The sequence below is a fragment of the Oncorhynchus mykiss genome, chromosome 5 (assembly GCF_013265735.2).
Source record: "Oncorhynchus mykiss isolate Arlee chromosome 5, USDA_OmykA_1.1, whole genome shotgun sequence".
Taxonomy (NCBI): domain Eukaryota; kingdom Metazoa; phylum Chordata; class Actinopteri; order Salmoniformes; family Salmonidae; genus Oncorhynchus; species Oncorhynchus mykiss.
The window spans coordinates 69,581,173-69,599,822 of record NC_048569.1 but is presented as its reverse complement, the minus strand read 5'-3'; the positions used below and the strand labels follow the sequence as shown (position 1 = coordinate 69,599,822).

Here is an 18,650-nt window from a genome sequence, read left to right as displayed (position 1 = left end):
GAGACACACCTCTGTGTGTTTCAGGGCCGGAATTTGCTGCACTGGGCCTGTGACAGAGGACACAAAGACCTGGTGTCTGTGTTACTGCAAAACAGTGCTGGCATTAACAGTCAGGTGAGTCTCTCACACACATACACAGACATCTGGGGATAGGAATCAAGGGGCACTTGATGCAGAAGCTCATGGGGTTAGATATTTTAGGAGATTTAAAGATTTCTGTGAGATTCACAATTGTGTTAAGAGGGGCATGACGCCGCACTCTGTCAACACCCCACCACACACCTCCAGATTACACAGTACACCCTGTCAACAGTTGAGCACACACCTCCCAAAGACACACCTCCAGTTTATTTTACTACACACCAGAAAGTCAATCCTCTGTATCCATGGAGGCCTAGTTTCTGTGGCTGGCCCAGGGGACTAAAGGCCCGGTGACACACTCCCTAGAACCCTCTGAGCAGGTCTACTGTAATTCACTTTGTGATATCGACAAATCCCATGGGGTTTATCCAACACAGTAAGCAGGTAGACGTTGTTTAGTGACCTGGCTGTGGAGAGAAAAACCCTGAACGCCATTCAGGTTTAGAGGCAGGCAGCTTTGTCTTAAGCTGGCTGAACGATGCATTAATACTGTGATGCATACAGTTGTGGGACCAGGGGCTTTACTGCCCCACGGTAAGACAAATCAATTGGAAGTAATCAGGCAAATTGTTTGCATTATACAACCCATATAATCAGAACATTTGCAAATGACTTTCTTTTTTTGGCCTTGAACCTTTTTTTGTGTGGATGAAAACCAGAGCGCCGGCTTATAGAGAATTATCTTGGTCTTCCTGGCAGTGGCTATGGTCATGGTTTACAATAAAACATTACTACTTAAATGGAGGCATGTTAAAGGCTGCATTGTAATTACAGAGAAGTGGAGTCTCTCTAAAGCCCATTGTAACATGTACTGTATTTAGCCTTCATTTATGAATAATAACAGTAGTTACAATAGCAGTACACTGATATAAAAAAAGTGGTTAAATATGGTCAAATCTAATACCTGTACATCTCTGGCATCTCGGATGAATTTCAGACACATGCTCTGGGAGTATGTGTGCAATATGCATAGCTATACACATGCATACTATTTCCTAGTGTAGGTACCAGTAAGTGTAATTGAATGGCAGACGGTCCTTATTAAGACCCAGTGTGAGAGGTCACTCTGCAGTCCCTCTCAGGCCATTAGGACCCCTACGGTCATGTCTAGATGGAATACAGCGTTTGTCAAATTGACATCAAAAGTTAATTTTATTTTTTGCATTTTAGCTAACCCTAAACCTTTTCCTATCCTTAGCCTAATTCTCCTAACATGCTGCCTAAGTTCTCCTAAACCTGCCACGAAAGTCAATTTTGACAAAAGCTGTGTCCTTTCTAGACAAAACCCATCTTCCTTCTGTGCTCAGAAGTACCCAGTCAGCTGCCTGAGGGTAGATAATAAGGCAACTAGATTTTTGCTCCATAATTATTGAGATCAGGTTTACGAGATGGCGTGGGGGTGGCCAAAAGGAAATACGACTAGCTAAATCATACAACAGTCTCTGCCAAATGATTATACAATGTAAACCCCACGTAACTTAGAGTTGATGGGATATAAAGCCTGCTACTTCTTATTACATTCTATTAGATTGCTGTTTTCAGTCACTTTCTGGCCATGCTGAACTAGACTAGATGCCTTGGATGCTACATGCCTTTTTGCTGTTAAACTGGCAAACATACATGTGGAAATAGTATCGTAGTAGGTATGTACAGTAGTAGGTTTGACATATACAGTGGGGTCTAAAATTATTGACGCCCTTGATAAAGATGAGCAACAAAGACTGTATCAAATAGATAATACAAATACTGAGCTTTATTGTATGCTCCATACAATTATATTTTATTCTAACACAATTGCTCAGAGAAATTGATTTTGTTTAACAAGTAAGATCATACCCCCCAAGACATGCTAACCTCCGCTGTTATTGGTAATGGTGAGAGGTTAGCATGTCGTGGGGGCATGATCTTTGACCTTCTAACTTTCTCACTCATCATTATTCATGATTCAATCAGGATTAGCTGTAATCATGGTAGCATCCACATCAATGTACACGTGTTTAGAAACACATTTTATTCTTATTTATAATGAGTCACTCAAATTACTCTACATTTATTTACCATTAATTACCATTGGGCAAAAAATAATCTAAAACACAACCAAAACGAACAGCAAATGCATCCAACAAGTTTGTAGAGTCACAAGCTTGATGTAGTCATTGCGTGCGCCTGGAATTGAATCCCTAAGCGAGGGGGGTATGTGTGTGTGTCTCTTTTTCAGGACCCTGTTTTTTAAAGATAATTTGTAAAATCCAAATAACTTCACAGATCTTTATTGTAAAGGGTCTTAACACTGTTTCCCAAGCTTGTTCAATGAACCATTAACAATTAATGAACATGCATTTGTGGAACGGTCGTTAATACACTATCAGCTTACAGACAGTAGGCAATTAAGGTCACAGTTGTGAAATCTTAGGACACTAAAGAGGCCTTTCTACTGACTCTGAAAAACACCAAAAGAAAGATGCCCAGGGTCCCTGCTCATCTGTGTGAACGTGCCTTAGAAATGCTGCTTGGAGGCATGAGGACTGCAGATGTGGCCAGGGCAATAAATTGCAATGTCCGTACCGTGAGACGCCTAAGACAGCGCTACAGGACGGACAGCTGATTGTCCTCACAGTGGCAGACCACGTGTAACAATACCTGCACAGGATCGGTACATCCGAACATCACACCTGCAGGACAGGTACAGAATGGCAACAACAACTGCCCAAGTTACACCAGGAACACACAATCCCTCCATCAGTGCTCAGACTGTCCGCAATAGGCTGAGAGAGGCTGGATTGAGGGCTTGTAGGCCTGTTGTAAGGCAGGTCCTCACCAGACATCACCGGCAATAACGTCGCCTATGGGCACAAGCCCACCGTCGCTGGACCAGACAGGACTGATCTTCACTGACGAGTCACGGTTTTGTGACCAGGGGTGATGGTCAGATTCACGTTTATTGTTGAAGGAATGAGCGTTACACCGAGGATGGTACTCTGAAGCGGGATCGATTTGGAGGTGGAGGGTCCATCATGGTCTGGGGCGGTGTGTCACAGCTTCATTGGACTGAACTTGTTGTCATTGCCTGCAATCTCAATGCTGTGCGTTACAGGGAAGACATCCTCCTCCCTCATGTAGTACCCTTCCTGCAGGCTCATCCTGACATGACCCTCCAGCATGACAATGCCACCAGCCATACTGCTCGTTCTGTGTGTGATTTCCTTCAAGACAGGAATGTCAGTGTTCTGCCATGGCCAATGAACAGCCTGGATCTCAATCCCATTGACCACGTCTGGGAACTGTTGGATCAGAGGGTGAGGGCTAGGGCCATTCCCCCCAGAAATGTCTGGGAACTTGCAGGTGCCTTGGAGGAAGAGTGGGGTAACATCTCACAGCAAGAACTGGCAAATCTGGTGCAGTCCATGAGGAGCACATGCACTGCAGTACTTAATGTAGCTGGTGGCCACACCAGGTACTGACTGTTACTTTTGATTTTGACCCCCCCCTTTGTTGAGGGACACATTATTCAATTTCTGTTCGTCACATGTCTGTGGAACTTGTTCAGTTTATGTCTCTTGTTGAATCTTATGTTCATACAAATATTTCACATGTTAAGTTTGCTGAAAATAAGCACAGTTGACAGTGAGAGGACGTTTCTTTTTTTGCTTGAGTTAGCATTGCCTTTAAACTGTTTAACTTGGCTCAAACCTTTCGGGTAGCCTTCCACAAGCTTCCCACAATAAGTTGGGAGAATTTTGTCCCATTCCTCCTGACAGAGCTGGTGTAACTGAGTCAGGTTTGTAGGCCTCCTTGCTCGCACACGCTTTGTCATTTCTGCCTACAAATGTTCTATAGGATTGAGGTCAGGGCTTTGTGATGGCCACTCCAATACCTTGACTTGGTTGTCCTTAAGCCATTTTGCCACAACTTTGGAAGTATGCTTGGGGTCATTGTCCATTTGGAAGACCAATTTGCGACCAAGCTTTAACTTCCTGACTGATGTCTTGAGAATTTTCCACATAATATTCCCTCCTCATGAAGCCATCTATTTTGTGAAGTGCACAAATCAATACTTTGTTAGAGCCACCTTTTGAAAGAATTACAGCTGCAAGCCTCTTGGGGTATGTCTCTATAAACTTGGCACATCTAGCCACTGGGTTTTTTGCCCATTCTTCAAGGCAAAACTGCCCCAGCTCCTTCGAGTTGGATGGGTTCCGCTGGTGTACAGCAATCTTTAAGTCATACCACAGATTCTCAATTGGATAGAGGTCTGGGCTTTGACTAGGCCATTCCAAGACATTTAAATGTTCCCCTTAAACCACTTGATTGTTACTTTAGCAGTATGCTTAGGGTCATTGTCCTGCTGGAAGGTGAACCTCCGTCAGTCTCAAATCTCTGGAAGACTGACATTTCCCTGTATTTAGCACCATCATTCCTTAATTTCTGACCAGTTTCCCAGGCCCTGCTGATGAAAAACATCTCCACAGCATGATGCTACCACCACTGTTTGCATATTTTTTCTTTAAGAAATGGCTTTCTTCTTGCCACTCTTCAGTAAAACCCAGCTCTGTGGAGTGTACGGCTTAAAGTGGTCCTATGGACAGATACTCCAATCTCTGCTGTGGAGATTTGCAGATCCTTCATGGTTATCTTTGGTCTCTCTTTGTTGCCTCTCTGATTAATACCCTCCTTGCCTGGTCTGTGAGTTTTGGTGGGCGGCCCTCTCTTGGCAGGTTTGTTGTGGTGCCATATTCTTTCCATTTTTTAATAATGGATTTAATGGTGCCACGTGGGATGTTCAAAGTTTCAGATTTTTTTATAACCCAACCCTGATCTGTACTTCTCCACAACTTTGTCCCTGACCTGTTTGGAAAGCTCCTTGGTCTTCATGGTGCCGCTTGCTTGGTAGTGCGCCTTGCTTGGTGGTGTGCCTTGCTTAGTGATGTTGCAGACTCTGGGGCCTTTCAGAACAGGTGTATATATACTGAGATCATGTGACAGATCATGTGACACTTAGATTGCACACAGGTGGACTTTATCTAACTAATTATTTGACTTCTGAAGGTAATTGTTTGCACCATATCTTATTTAGGGGCTTCATAGCACCCCCTTTGCTATGAAGCCCCTAAATAAGATCTGGTGCAACCAATTACCTTCAGAAGTCAAATAATTAGTTAGATAAAGTCCACCTGTGTGCAATCTAAGTGTCACATGATCTGTCACATGATCTCAGTATATTTTTATTTATTTTTTATTTAACCTTTATTTAACCAGGTAGGCAAGTTGAGAACAAGTTCTCATTTACCATTGCGACCTGACCAAGATAAAGCAAAGCAGTTCGACACATACAACGACACAGAGTTACACATGGAGTAAAACAAACATACAGTCAATAATACAGTATAAACAAGTCTATATATGATGTGAGCAAATGAGGTGAGATAAGGGAGGTAAAGGCAAAAAAAGGCCATGGTGGCAAAGTAAATACAATATAGCAAGTAAAACACTGGAATGGTAGATTTGCAATGGAAGAATGTGCAAAGTAGAAATAAAAATAATGGGGTGCAAAGGAGCAAAATTAATTAATTAATTAAATACAGTAGGGAAAGAGGTAGTTGTTTGGGCTAAATTATAGGTGGGCTATGTACAGGTGCAGTAATCTGTGATCTGCTCTGACAGTTGGTGCTTAAAGCTAGTGAGGGAGATAAGTGTTTCCAGTTTCAGAGATTTTTGTAGTTCGTTCCAGTCATTGGCAGCAGAGAACTGGAAGGAGAGGCAGCCAAAGAAATAATTGGTTTTGGGGGTGACTAGAGAGATATACCTGCTGGAGCGTGTGCTACAGGTGGGAGATGCTATGGTGACCAGCAAGCTGAGATAAGGGGGGACTTTACCTAGCAGAGACTTGTAGATGACCTGTAGCCAGTGGGTTTGGCGACGAGTATGAAGCGAGGGCCAGCCAACGAGAGCGTACAGGTCGCAATGGTGGGTAGTATATGGGGCTTTGGTGACAAAACGGATTGCACTGTGATAGACTGCATCCAATTTGTTGAGTAGGGTATTGGAGGCTATTTTGTAAATGACATCGCCAAAGTCGAGGATTGGTAGGATGGTCAGTTTTGCAAGGGTATGTTTGGCAGCATGAGTGAAGGATGCTTTGTTGCGAAATAGGAAGCCAATTCTAGATTTAACTTTGGATTGGAGATGTTTGATATGGGTCTGGAAGGAGAGTTTACAGTCTAACCAGACACCTAAGTATTTGTAGTTGTCCACGTATTCTAAGTCAGAGCCGTCCAGAGTAGTGATGTTGGACAGGCGGGCAGGTGCAGGTAGCGATCGGTTGAAGAGCATGCATTTAGTTTTACTTGTATTTAAGAGCAATTGGAGGCCACGGAAGGAGAGTTGTATGGCATTGAAGCTTGCCTGGAGGGTTGTTAACACAGTGTCCAAAGAAGGGCCAGAAGTATACAGAATGGTGTCGTCTTTATAGAGGTGGATCAGAGACTCACCAGCAGCAAGAGCAACATCATTGATGTATACAGAGAAAAGAGTCGGTCCAAGAATTTAACCCTGTGGCACCCCCATAGAGACTGCCAGAGGTCCGGACAGCAGACCCTCCGATTTGACACACTGAACTCTATCAGAGAAGTAGTTGGTGAACAGGGCGAGGCAATCATTTGAGAAACCAAGGCTGTCGAGTCTGCCGATGAGGATGTGGTGATTGACAGAGTCGAAAGCCTTGGCCAGATCAATGAATACGGCTGCACAGTAATGTTTCTTATCGATGGCGGTTAAGATATCGTTTAGGACCTTGGGCGTGGCTGAGGTGCACCCATGACCAGCTCTGAAACCAGATTGCATAGCAGAGAAGGTATGGTGAGATTCGAAATGGTCTGTAATCTGTTTGTTGACTTGGCTTTCGAAGACCTTAGAAAGGCATGGTAGGATAGATATAGGTCTGTAGCAGTTTGGGTCAAGAGTGTCCCCCCCTTTGAAGAGGGGGATGACCGCAGCTGCTTTCTAATCAAATCAAATCAAATCACATTTATTTATATAGCCCTTCGTACATCAGCTGATATCTCAAAGTGCTGTACAGAAACCCAGCCTAAAACCCCAAACAGCAAGCAATGCAGGTGTAGAAGCACAATCTTTGGGAATCTCAGACATGAAAGAGAGGTTGAACAGGCTAGTAATATGGGTGGCAACAATTTCGGCAGATAATTTTAGAAAGAAAGAGTCCAAATTGTCTAGCCCGGCTGATTTGTAGGGGTCCAGATTTTGCAGCTCTTTCAGAACATCAGCTGAACGGATTTGGGAGAAGGAGAAATGGGGAAGGCTTGGGCGAGTTGCTGTGGGGGGTGCAGTGTTGTTGACCGGGGTAGGAGTAGCCAGGTGGAAAGCATGGCCAGCCGTAGAAAAATGCTTTTATCAGTGGTGACAGCGTTTCCTATCTTCAGTGCAGTGGGCAGCTGGGAGGAGGTGTTCTTATTCTCCATGGACTTTACAGTGTCCCAGAACTTTTTTGAGTTAGTGTTGCAGGAAGCAATTTTCTGCTTGAAAAAGCTAGCCTTGGCTTTTCTAACTGCCTGTGTATAATGGTTTCTAGCTTCCCTGAACAGCTGCATATCACGGGGGCTGTTCGATGCTAATGCAGAACGCCATAGGATGTTTTTGTGTTGGTTAAGGGCAGTCGGTCTGGGGAGAACCAAGGGCTATATCTGTTCCTGGTTCTAAATTTCTTGAATTGGGCATGTTTATTTAAGATGGTTAGGAAGGCATTTAAAAAAAATATCCAGGCATCCTCTACTGACGGGATGAGATCAATATCCTTCCAGGATACCCCGGCCAGGTCGATTAGAAAGGCCTGCTCGCTGAAGTGTTTCAGGGAGCGTTTGACAGTGATGAGTGGAGGTCGTTTGACCGCTGACCCATTACGGATGCAGGCAATGAGGCAGTGATCGCTGAGATCTTGGTTGAAGACAGCAGAGGTGTATTTAGAGGGCAAGTTGGTTAGGATGATATATATGAGGGTGCCCGTGTTTAAGGCTTTGGGGAGGTACCTGGTAGGTTCATTGATAATTTGTGTGAGATTGAGGGCATCAAGTTTAGATTGTAGGATGGCTGGGGTGTTAAGCATGTTCCAGTTTAGGTCGCCTAGCAGCACGAGCTCTGAAGATAGATGGGGGGCAATCAGTTCACATATGGTGTCCAGAGCACAGCTGGGGGCAGAGGGTGGTCTATAGCAGGCGGCAACGGTGAGAGACTTGTTTTTAGAGAGGTGGATTTTTAAAAGTAGAAGTTCAAATTGTTTGGGTACAGACCTGGATAGTAGGACAGAACTCTGCAAGTTATCTTTGCAGTAGATTGCAACACCGCCCCATTTGGCAATTCTATCTTGTCTGAAAATGTTGTAGTTTGGGATTGAAATTTCAGAATTTTTGGTGGTCTTCCTAAGCCAGGATTCAGACACAGCCAGAACATCCGGGTTGGCAGAGTGTGCTAAAGCAGTGAATAGAACAAACTTAGGGAGGAGGCTTCTAATGTTAACATGCATGAAACCAAGGTTATTACGGTTACAGAAGTCGTCAAAAGAGAGCGCCTGGGGAATAGGAGTGGAGCTAGGCACTGCAGGGCCTGGATTCACCTCTACATCGCCAGAGGAACAGAGGAGTAGAATAAGGGTACGGCTAAAAGCAATAAGAATTGGTCGTCTAGAACATCTGGAACAGAGAGTAAAAGGAGGTTTCTGGGGGCGATAAAATAGCATCAAGGTATAATGTACAGACAAAGGTATGGTAGGATGTTAATACAGTGGAGGTAAACCTAGGTATTGAGTGATGAAGAGAAAGATATTGTCTCTAGAAACATCATTGAAACCAGGAGATGTCATTGCATGTGTGGGTGGTGGAACTAATAGGTTGGATAAGGTATAGTGAGAAGGACTAGAGGCTCTACAGTGAAATAAGCCAATAAACACTAACCAGAACAGCAATGGACAAGGCATATTGACATTAAGGAGAGGCATGCTTAGTCGAGTGATCAAAAGGGTCCAGTGAGTAGAGAGGTTGGTTGGGGGTCACGGCGATTTAGACAGCTAGCCAGGCCATCGGTAGCAAACTAGCATAGGATCGAGGTCTGTTATTAGCCACCTCTTGCGTTCCGTCAGTAGATTAGTGGGGTTCCGTGTGGTAGAGGGGATTAATCCAAATCACACAACAACAACAAAAAACAATAGATATAGTTATAGAGGCCCAAGAAGAAGAAAAAAAAAAATTTAAATAAATAAATAAATTGTCAGATTGTCTATTCAGATAGCAGCCGATAAGACAGCTAACGGTTAGCGGGCCGCAGATGGGCGTTCAGGTAACGTTGCAACGGAGGAGCCAGCCGGATAACTCCTTCGGGTAGATAACGTCGGCAGTCCAGTTGTGAAGGCCCGGTGGGGCTCCGCGTAGGCAGTAAAACGGGTCTGGATAGGTGATTGTAGCCCAGGAGTGATTGATGGAACTCTTCAGCTGGCTAGCTCCGGAATAATTGATGATTGCTCCGGAATCGACGAAAGCCGATAGTCACACGGAGAGCAGCTAGCTAGCTGTGAGATCCAGGTATGAATGTCCAGAGTTAGCGGTTGAAATCCAGGTACATGGAGAGAAAAATTGGTCCGGTATGTTCCGTTCCGAGCCGCTCTTCGCCGTACAAAACTGGCGATAGATTTTCGGGCTAAAGGATAGCTGATGACCACAAACCGTGGTTAGCTGAATACTAACGATTAGCCAGTAAAGAAGCTAACTAGCTTCTGATTAGCTTCTGGCTAGCTTCTGGCTAGCTCCTGGCTAGTTTCTGGATAGCTTCTTGGAGGATTACAGATTTGAGGTAAATAATACTTTTTTAATAAATATGAATTGGTGAGGCGGGTTGCAGGAGAGTGTTTTGAAGATGAGTTTATGGAAAAATTTAAAATATATATAAAAAGGTATGCGAAAAAAGTTGTAAATATATATATATATATATACGGGACACGACAAGACGAGGACAAAAGACGTCTGAACTGCTATGCCATCTTGGAAATGAATGTTCATATATACACCTGTTCTGAAAGGTGAATATATGGTGAATACATATGCACTCACCACTTTTCCGTTTTATTTATTTTTGACATTTTTGTTAAAAGACCAAGTCCATATTATGGCAAGAACAGCTCAAATAAGCAAAGAGAAACGACAGTCCATCATTACTTTAAGACCTGAAGGTCAGTCAATACGGAACATTTCAAGAACTTTGAATGTTCCTTGAAGTGCAGTCGCAAAAACCTTAAGCGCTATGATGAAACTGGCTCTCATGAGGACCGCCACAGGAAAGGAAGGCCCAGAGTTACCTCTGCTGCAGAGGATAAGTTAATTAGAGTTACCAGCCTCAGAAATTGCAGCCCAAATAAATGCTTCACAGAGTTCAAGTTACAGACACATCTCAACATCAACAGTTCAGAGGAGACTGTGTGTGATATCAGGCCTTCATGGTTGAATTGTTGCAAAGAAACCACTACTAAGGACACCAATAAGAAGAGACTTGCTTGGGCCAAGAAACACAAGCAATGGATATTAGACCGTGGAAATCTGTCCTTAGGTCTTATGTGTCCAAATTTGAGATTTTTGCTTCCAACTGCCGTGTCTTTGTGAAACTTAGGGTAGGTGAACGTGGAGGAGGAGTAATGGTGTGGGAGTGCTTTGCTGGTGACACTGTCTGTGATTTATTTAGAATTCAAGGCACACTTAACCAGCATGGCTACCACAGAATTCTGCAGTGATACGCCATCCCATCTGGTTTGCGCTTAGAGGGACTATCATTTGTTTTTCAACAGGACAATGACCCAACACATCTCCAGGCTGTGTAAGGGCCTCCACAATCACCCGACCTCAACCCAATTGAGATAGTTTGGGATTAGTTTGATGGCAGAGTGAAGGAAAAGCAGCCAACAAGTGTCCAGCATATGTGGAAACTCCTTCAAGACTGTTGGAAAAGCATTCCAGGTGAATCTGATTGAGAGAATGCCAAGAGTGTGCAAAGCTGTCAAGGCAAAGGGAGGCTACTTTGAGGAATCTCAAATATAAAATATATTTTGATTAACACTTTTTTTGGTCTCTACATGAATCCATATGTGTTATTTTATAGTTTTGATGTCTTCACTCTTCTATAATGTAGAAAATCGTTTTTTTTTAAACTTGAATGAGTAGTTGTGTGTGTGTATATATATATATATATATATATATATATATATGTGCAGTGAATTATATGTATATCATTATACATATTATAAATCATTGGCAGACTATCAAAGATTTTAAATTGTAAATGGTCCTGTGAATGTGAAAGGTCTCCACCGTTTTACGTTCTCACATTCCTTTTGTCTGTGTATGATAAGCAGTAGAGGATGTTTGGTGTTGGGTTTTGGATATCCCAGTAATCTGAACTGACCTCTGCCAACTGCCGTTAAAAAAAGATAAAAGTGATTTATGTTTAATTTGTTGATTAAATAACAAACCAAAAAAATGCGTTCAGTGAAAATCGTTGAAAATTAATCAGCTGATTGTTTCAGTGGATGTCCAAACCTGGTAACCTGCATTATGGGCTGTTTGATTCTAATCTGGGATCAGAAGGGACTACAATAGGTAGCTCTGTCCATGAATACCCAGATCAACTGTATACCACCTGTCAGCAGCAGAATGCCTCACACTGGCCCTTAACCACCACTGCTTCTCTACTGCACTTTAACAAATGAACCCCAGAAACTGGGCCGGGTGGCAGAAGTAGGGTACCGTGTTTGTGAAGTCAGAAGCATAACTCAGTTATTTTATGTGGGCTGACATTTAGTGTACTGCATTGTAATAAAGGCACATCAAAATATCCTCAAAATGCCATTATTTGTGAGGAGAGATAAACATGATCATTCAGTTTACAGGAATTTAAAAGTTGAAAAAAGTCCTTAAGAGTCTTGATGCATCCGGGCGTCAATCTAAGTAACATAATAAAAAAAATCCCCATCAAAATCTTTCAGTTTAAGCTAAAGATATCTCAATCTGCCTATGTCGGCCTTCCTTACAGTATCTGCGGTGGAAGGTCGCAGAGCTATAGCGGTGTTTGTCAGACCATGAAAACGACTGTAGCGTCTGAACGGACGCCTACAAACGAATACCACTCTATGGAAATGGGAGACTCGCGAACACACAATGTTATCCTTTTTGTTATTTCATAGTCTTCACTCTTATTCTAAAAATAAGAAAAACCCTTCAATGAGTAGGTGTGTCCAACCTTTTGACTGGTACTGTATATGTTTTTTATTTTCCTGATGGAAAAATGCTTTCAGTTTGATCTTAAAGGACTTAAACCAGATATAAAGTATGTAGAAAAGATAATGGACCTACAGTGCATTCGGAAAGTTTTCAGACCCCTTGACTTTTTCCACATTTTGTTACATAATGATGAAGTAAAAACAGTTTTTTAGACATGCTTGCAAATGTATTAAATTTTTTTGTTGTTGAAATATCTAAATTTACATACAGTGCCTTGCGAAAGTATTCGGCCCCCTTGAACTTTGCGACCTTTTGCCACATTTCAGGCTTCAAACATAAAGATATAAAACTGTATTTTTTTGTGAAGAATCAACAACAAGTGGGACACAATCATGAAGTGGAACGACATTTATTGGATATTTCAAACTTTTTTAACAAATCAAAAACTGAAAAATTGGGCGTGCAAAATTATTCAGCCCCCTTAAGTTAATACTTTGTAGCGCCACCTTTTGCTGCGATTACAGCTGTAAGTCGCTTGGGGTATGTCTCTATCAGTTTTGCACATCGAGAGACTGACATTTTTTCCCATTCCTCCTTGCAAAACAGCTCGGGCTCAGTGAGGTTGGATGGAGAGCATTTGTGAACAGCAGTTTTCAGTTCTTTCTTTCTTTACGCCAAACATAACGTTTTGCATTGTTGCCAAAAAGTTCAATTTTGGTTTCATCTGACCAGAGCACCTTCTTCCACATGTTTGGTGTGTCTCCCAGGTGGCTTGTGGCAAACTTTAAACAACACTTTTTATGAATATCTTTAAGAAATGGCTTTCTTCTTGCCACTCTTCCATAAAGGCCAGATTTGTGCAATATACGACTGATTGTTGTCCTATGGACAGAGTCTCCCACCTCAGCTGTAGATCTCTGCAGTTCATCCAGAGTGATCATGGGCCTCTTGGCTGCATCTCTGATCAGTCTTCTCCTTGCATGAGCTGAAAGTTTAGAGGGACGGCCAGGTCTTGGTAGATTTTGCAGTGGTCTGATACTCCTTCCATTTCAATATTATCGCTTGCACAGTGCTCCTTGGGATGTTTAAAGCTTGGGAAATCTTTTTGTATCCGGCTTTAAACTTCTTCACAACAGTATCTCGGACCTGCCTGGTGTGTTCCTTGTTCTTCATGATGCTCTCTGCGCTTTTAACAGACCTCTGAGACTATCACAGTGCAGGTGCATTTATACGGAGACTTGATTACACACAGGTGGATTGTATTTATCATCATTAGTCATTTAGGTCAACATTGGATCATTCAGAGATCCTCACTGAACTTCAGGAGAGAGTTTGCGTTTCAGTGCCTTAGACCACTGCAACACTTGGGAGGCCCTTGCATCTTTATTTGTATCTTTGAGAACTAACAATCACCAAAATAAAATCTAGACAGTCGGTGATGATTGAAAATTCCCAAAACAATGATTTTAGCAGTATTCATTTTGTTATTTTGTTGGACCAAAAGAACACAGCATTAGCCATGGGAAATGCATATAATTCCAGGAAACGTAAAGGGTTCTATCATCTCCATGGCAGAATATATATATAACCACAGGAAATTTGCTTTAAATCTGCAAAGTTTTCTCTGAGCTGCATTGCAAAATGTGTAGAATTGCAGGAAATTAGCTTTTAAATGCAATCATGTCTCTACACTGCCAAGATGGGGGCCTCTAAAATGTTCCTAAATAATTGTACATGCTGACGGGCCGACCATGCTCATTGCCACGCCCCTGCAAAACCCCCCTGCCACGCCCACCACCTAAGCCACTTTTTGATCCAGGAAAAACTCTGATTGCTATGTGCACAGCCACTCTCACTAAAGTAAATAAGGCCTTGAGAGTCCTTTTCATTGGTCAAGGCTCAGACATCCTGGCCTCCCCTTTTGGGATTTTGTGTCAAACAAACAAGCAGCAATCTGGCTGTGGGCTGGCCGGCTGGGGAATGGGCTGTAGTGGGATATGCAGGTAGCAACAAAAACACAATTTAAGACTTAAGCTAGGCTGATTACAGATCGGAAACATGTAAACAATGTGGGAGGTTTGGAATTGGGCAGATTTAATCTCATAAAAAGGGTGTGAGGGTAAGGTGCATGTAGGGCAACAGGAAACAATCACAAATAGAAACAGTTTGAAGAGAAAAGAGGCAAATAAGTAGAGGGAGGAAGAGAGGCGGAGGGGCAAGGCAGGAGGAAGACTACAGTGAGGTGAAGTGAAAGAATCTGCAATTTATATTGGCAGGTTGTAAATTCAGTTTGTGTGTGGGGCTGGATTAAATCATCTCCATCCTGAATCTAGTCCTGTCCTCTGCATGTGGTTTGTGACCGTGGCTGTCCCTGTGTGTGCATGGCTGGCTGAGCTGGGGACTGTGTGTGTGGCTCTTTACTTTGTATTAAAACAACATGATCCATGAGACGCAGAGGGTGATTCCCAGCACCACTAATTCTAATTAATCCACTCCAGGCCTTGGCCACGCCGGTCTAAAGCGCTCGCAGTCTATCAGATAGAAATTCATAACTTAATTGAGGTCAAAGCCGAGAGCCGAGAGAACAAAAGTCTCTGGCTGGGACCAGGTAGATCAATAGTAATAAATATCTGGCTGGGCTACAACTAGTTCATGGCCACGCATTATGTGGGACAGACAGCGGCATCACAGGGCAGAGGGACAAGAGGGGACGGAGGAAAGGCGGGGGGACTCTATGTTGGTGTCCTATCTCCTAGAGGGTTTCTGTACTTCACTGTTGGCTGCAACTGCAGATTGACTAGGGAAGTAGTTTAGGTAGTTCTTACTCTGACGTATAGACATTCACATCAGACTACTCTTCTACCACACTTGGTATTGAGTGCTGATTGGCAGGTCAGCGTGCACGTCAGCAACAAGGGCTGTGTGTGTGTTTGATTTGTGATGCCGTAAGTGTTCTTTTTCTGTACGACCTCTTAGACTATAAACACATTGATTTGATATTGATGTGAGGAGAAATGAAATCTTTGCTAAGTGCTTAAGTGCCCCCTGGCCTGAATACATATTTAGTGTCAATGTAGTGGATTGTTTATATGGCTAGATAGGGACCTTGGCAGTTTGTTGGGTTGTGTGAAGACAAGCAAAACATTCTCAGACAATATCTGGACCGTGATGCATGTTTTGCTATAGCTGCTGTGTGTCAGAATCACACTTGAGAAATAGCTTTGTCTATATGGCTTTATTGTGTGTATTATTTTTTCGTGACTTTACTTTCATTAATCGGATGACTGTTATTTATCTAATCAACTAACTATGTTTAATTGTTACCTGATTTTAAATTAATCATGTAACAATTAACTCATTAGTATTTGGGGCACCACGAGAGTGGTTGTTTAAACAGTTACTATCTCCCGAATTAAAATCTACAAATCTTTACCTATCACATTCATAGAACAGTCAACGTATTAATCATAACCTCGTATCATATCATCATTCTGAACAGTCGTAACCTCCTTGCATCTGCAAAACCCCAGCCTTACTTATGATTCAGTACTACACAAATTGGTTTAATTATTTCTTTACTAGCCAACTAAATGATAACACAGGATAAACATACACACTTAATACATTAGAAACAGGTCCCTAGCGGACTGACACAATATGGCGGCTTGTTACAAAGGAGATGGAGAGAGAGACAGAGACAATTAACGTTGGTACATTTTATAAATTACTCTCACAGTAATCATATACTTTGCACACAAACCGCCTCCCATTTGGAATAAGAAATCATGAATGTATTTACGTGTAAATGCCTTGGTTCGCTGTGTATCTCTGTCGGAATTAGGCCTTCTTGGAAACGGTGTTGGGCCATTCCGCGGCACACTTGTAAGACTACAATTGTCCAAAAGGGGTCCCCACCCATCTCTTCTACTGTTGCTCTCCTCTGCCGTCACCCGGCATCTGGCAACCCGTGGTGTAGTCCTGAACAGAACTACAGAGCTCACTCTGCTTCCACTCGCTCTGGAAGATGATTTTTTTGAAGATAGGCTAGCCAGATGGTTCTCAGTGGCGTGATAAGAGTAGTGCACTACTGTGATTTGAGAAGAGTAGTAGAATGGTCCGACTTAAATTCGCTTTTGTAGATATTTCAGAGTTCAAACCACTTTGGACGTGAGCTGCAACTCAACTCCTCTCTGGTCTGATATGGTAATTCTTAACTCATCATTTTATACAGTTCTTCAAATGGGGCAGTTCGTGAGGCTGACACACTCTGACCTCACTCAAGGGGGCAGTGACTACTAACTTGTACAAAGTTATAAAAACAATTTCCTCTTATAGTTTCTAAGATCACATCCCTCTCTTAACAAAAACACTCATCGTTTTTATTATTATTTCATACACAAAGTAAAGGATGGAAACTTCGTACATATAGTTGATATACTTTCCAAGTTACAGTATATCCTTTATAGCATTTTTAATGACGTCACAAAATAACACCCAAACCGACATTAGTGGTCTTTGGGTCGCCTCTGACCATTCCCCACATTCTATGTTAGAAATATTGTTCCAGTATTAACTTTAGAATGTGGTAGATTTTTGGCGGGAAAATGTCTGTATAGACAAAGGCACATTCCTTGGTGAGTATTGGAGAGGGATGTTCTCTCCTTGATTTACAACAGGGTTTGAGCAGTCAACCCCCCACCAGTTCCCTCCTCCCCCCTCTGTGGGTTGAAGTCATCCATTGCCAAGCTGACCTGACCTATTTGGATCCTCACAGAGCAGTCGTGACACTTTGATTGTAGGTTCCTGATCACAGTGGTCTCTTTACAGTAAGAGAGTAAATCAAGCTCATTGCAAGGCTCTAACAATAGGGATCATTTATTGTACAGAAGCCTTCTGGCTGTAGATTTAAGTACTGTATGATGACAATAATGACATTCTCACAGTGTCTTACTGTGAACAACTCTTCTCTCCCAGTAAGTCAACTGTGTTTTACTCTTTGTCTTATTGAAAGTTTGCTGCACCGTCCTAGTTAGTGGCAATGCAGTGTAATTTTGATACTTTAATGTAATGTGAATAGAAATGCATCACAGCTTTGTACCCGGCCTCAGCTGTGTGAAGCTAGACTGTAGAGCAGGGATCATCAACTAGGTTCAGCCGCGTATGGTCAGGGGGCCGGAACCTAATTACAAATAATTTGTAGACTGCAAATTGATCGCAAGAAACTCAAACAGGTTTAATATTTGACTAAAACATGTATAATTTCAAAACTTGCTTATGTTTGTGTGCAATCACATGCCTCTCTTGCAGTGGGGCAAAAAAGTATTTAGTCAGCCACCAGTTGTGCAAGTTCTCCCACTTAAAAAGATGAGAGAGGCCTGTAATTTTCATCATAGGTACACTTCAACTATGACGGACAAAATTAGAAGGAAAAAAGTCCAGAAAATCATATTGTAGGATTTTTTTATGAATTTATTTGCAACTTATGGTGGAAAATAAGTATTTCGTCACCTACAAACAAGCAAGATTTCTGGCTCTCACAGACCTGTAACTTCTTCTTTAAGAAGCTCCTCTGTCCTCCACTCGTTACCTGTATAAATGGCACCTGTTTGAACTTGTTATCAGTATAAAAGACACCTGTCCACAACCTCAAACAGTCACACTCCAAACTCCACTATGGCCAAGACCAAAGAGCTGTCAAAGGACACCAGAAACAAAATTGTAGACCTGTACCAGGCTGGGAAGACTGCATCTGCAATAGGTAAGCAGCTTGGTTTGAAGAAATCAACTGTGGGAGCAATTATTAGGAAATGGAAGACATACAAGACCACTGACAATCTCCCTCGATCTGGGGCTCCACGCAAGATCTCACCCCATTTGGTCAAAATGATCACAAGAACGGTGAGCAAAAATCCCAGAACCACACGGGGGGACCTAGTGAATGACCCGCAGAGAGCTGGGACCAAAGTAACAAAGCGTACCATCAGTAACACACTACGCCACCAGCAACTCAAATCCTGCAGTGCCAGACGTGTCCCCCTGCTTAAGCCAGTACATGTCCAGGCCCGTCTGAAGTTTGCTACAGAGCATTTGGATGATCCAGAAGAAGATTGGGAGAATGTCATATGGTCAGATGAAACCAAAATATAACTTTTTGGTAAAAACTGAACTTGTCGTGTTTGGAGGACAAAGAATGCTGAGTTGCATCCAAAGAACACCATACCTACTGTGAAGCATGGAAACATC

At 42.6% G+C, this 18,650-nt stretch overlaps 1 protein-coding gene across 1 annotated transcript in view; it reads left to right on the top strand.

Moving 5' to 3' along the window:
* Positions 1-18,650, top strand: part of LOC110524447 (acyl-CoA-binding domain-containing protein 6) — a 67,273-nt gene that overhangs the window by 19,253 nt on the left and 29,370 nt on the right. The window contains exon 7 of the mRNA XM_036978245.1: positions 25-114. Coding sequence (XP_036834140.1) covers positions 25-114 — 90 coding nt within the window. The remainder of the gene's footprint in view (positions 1-24; positions 115-18,650) is intronic.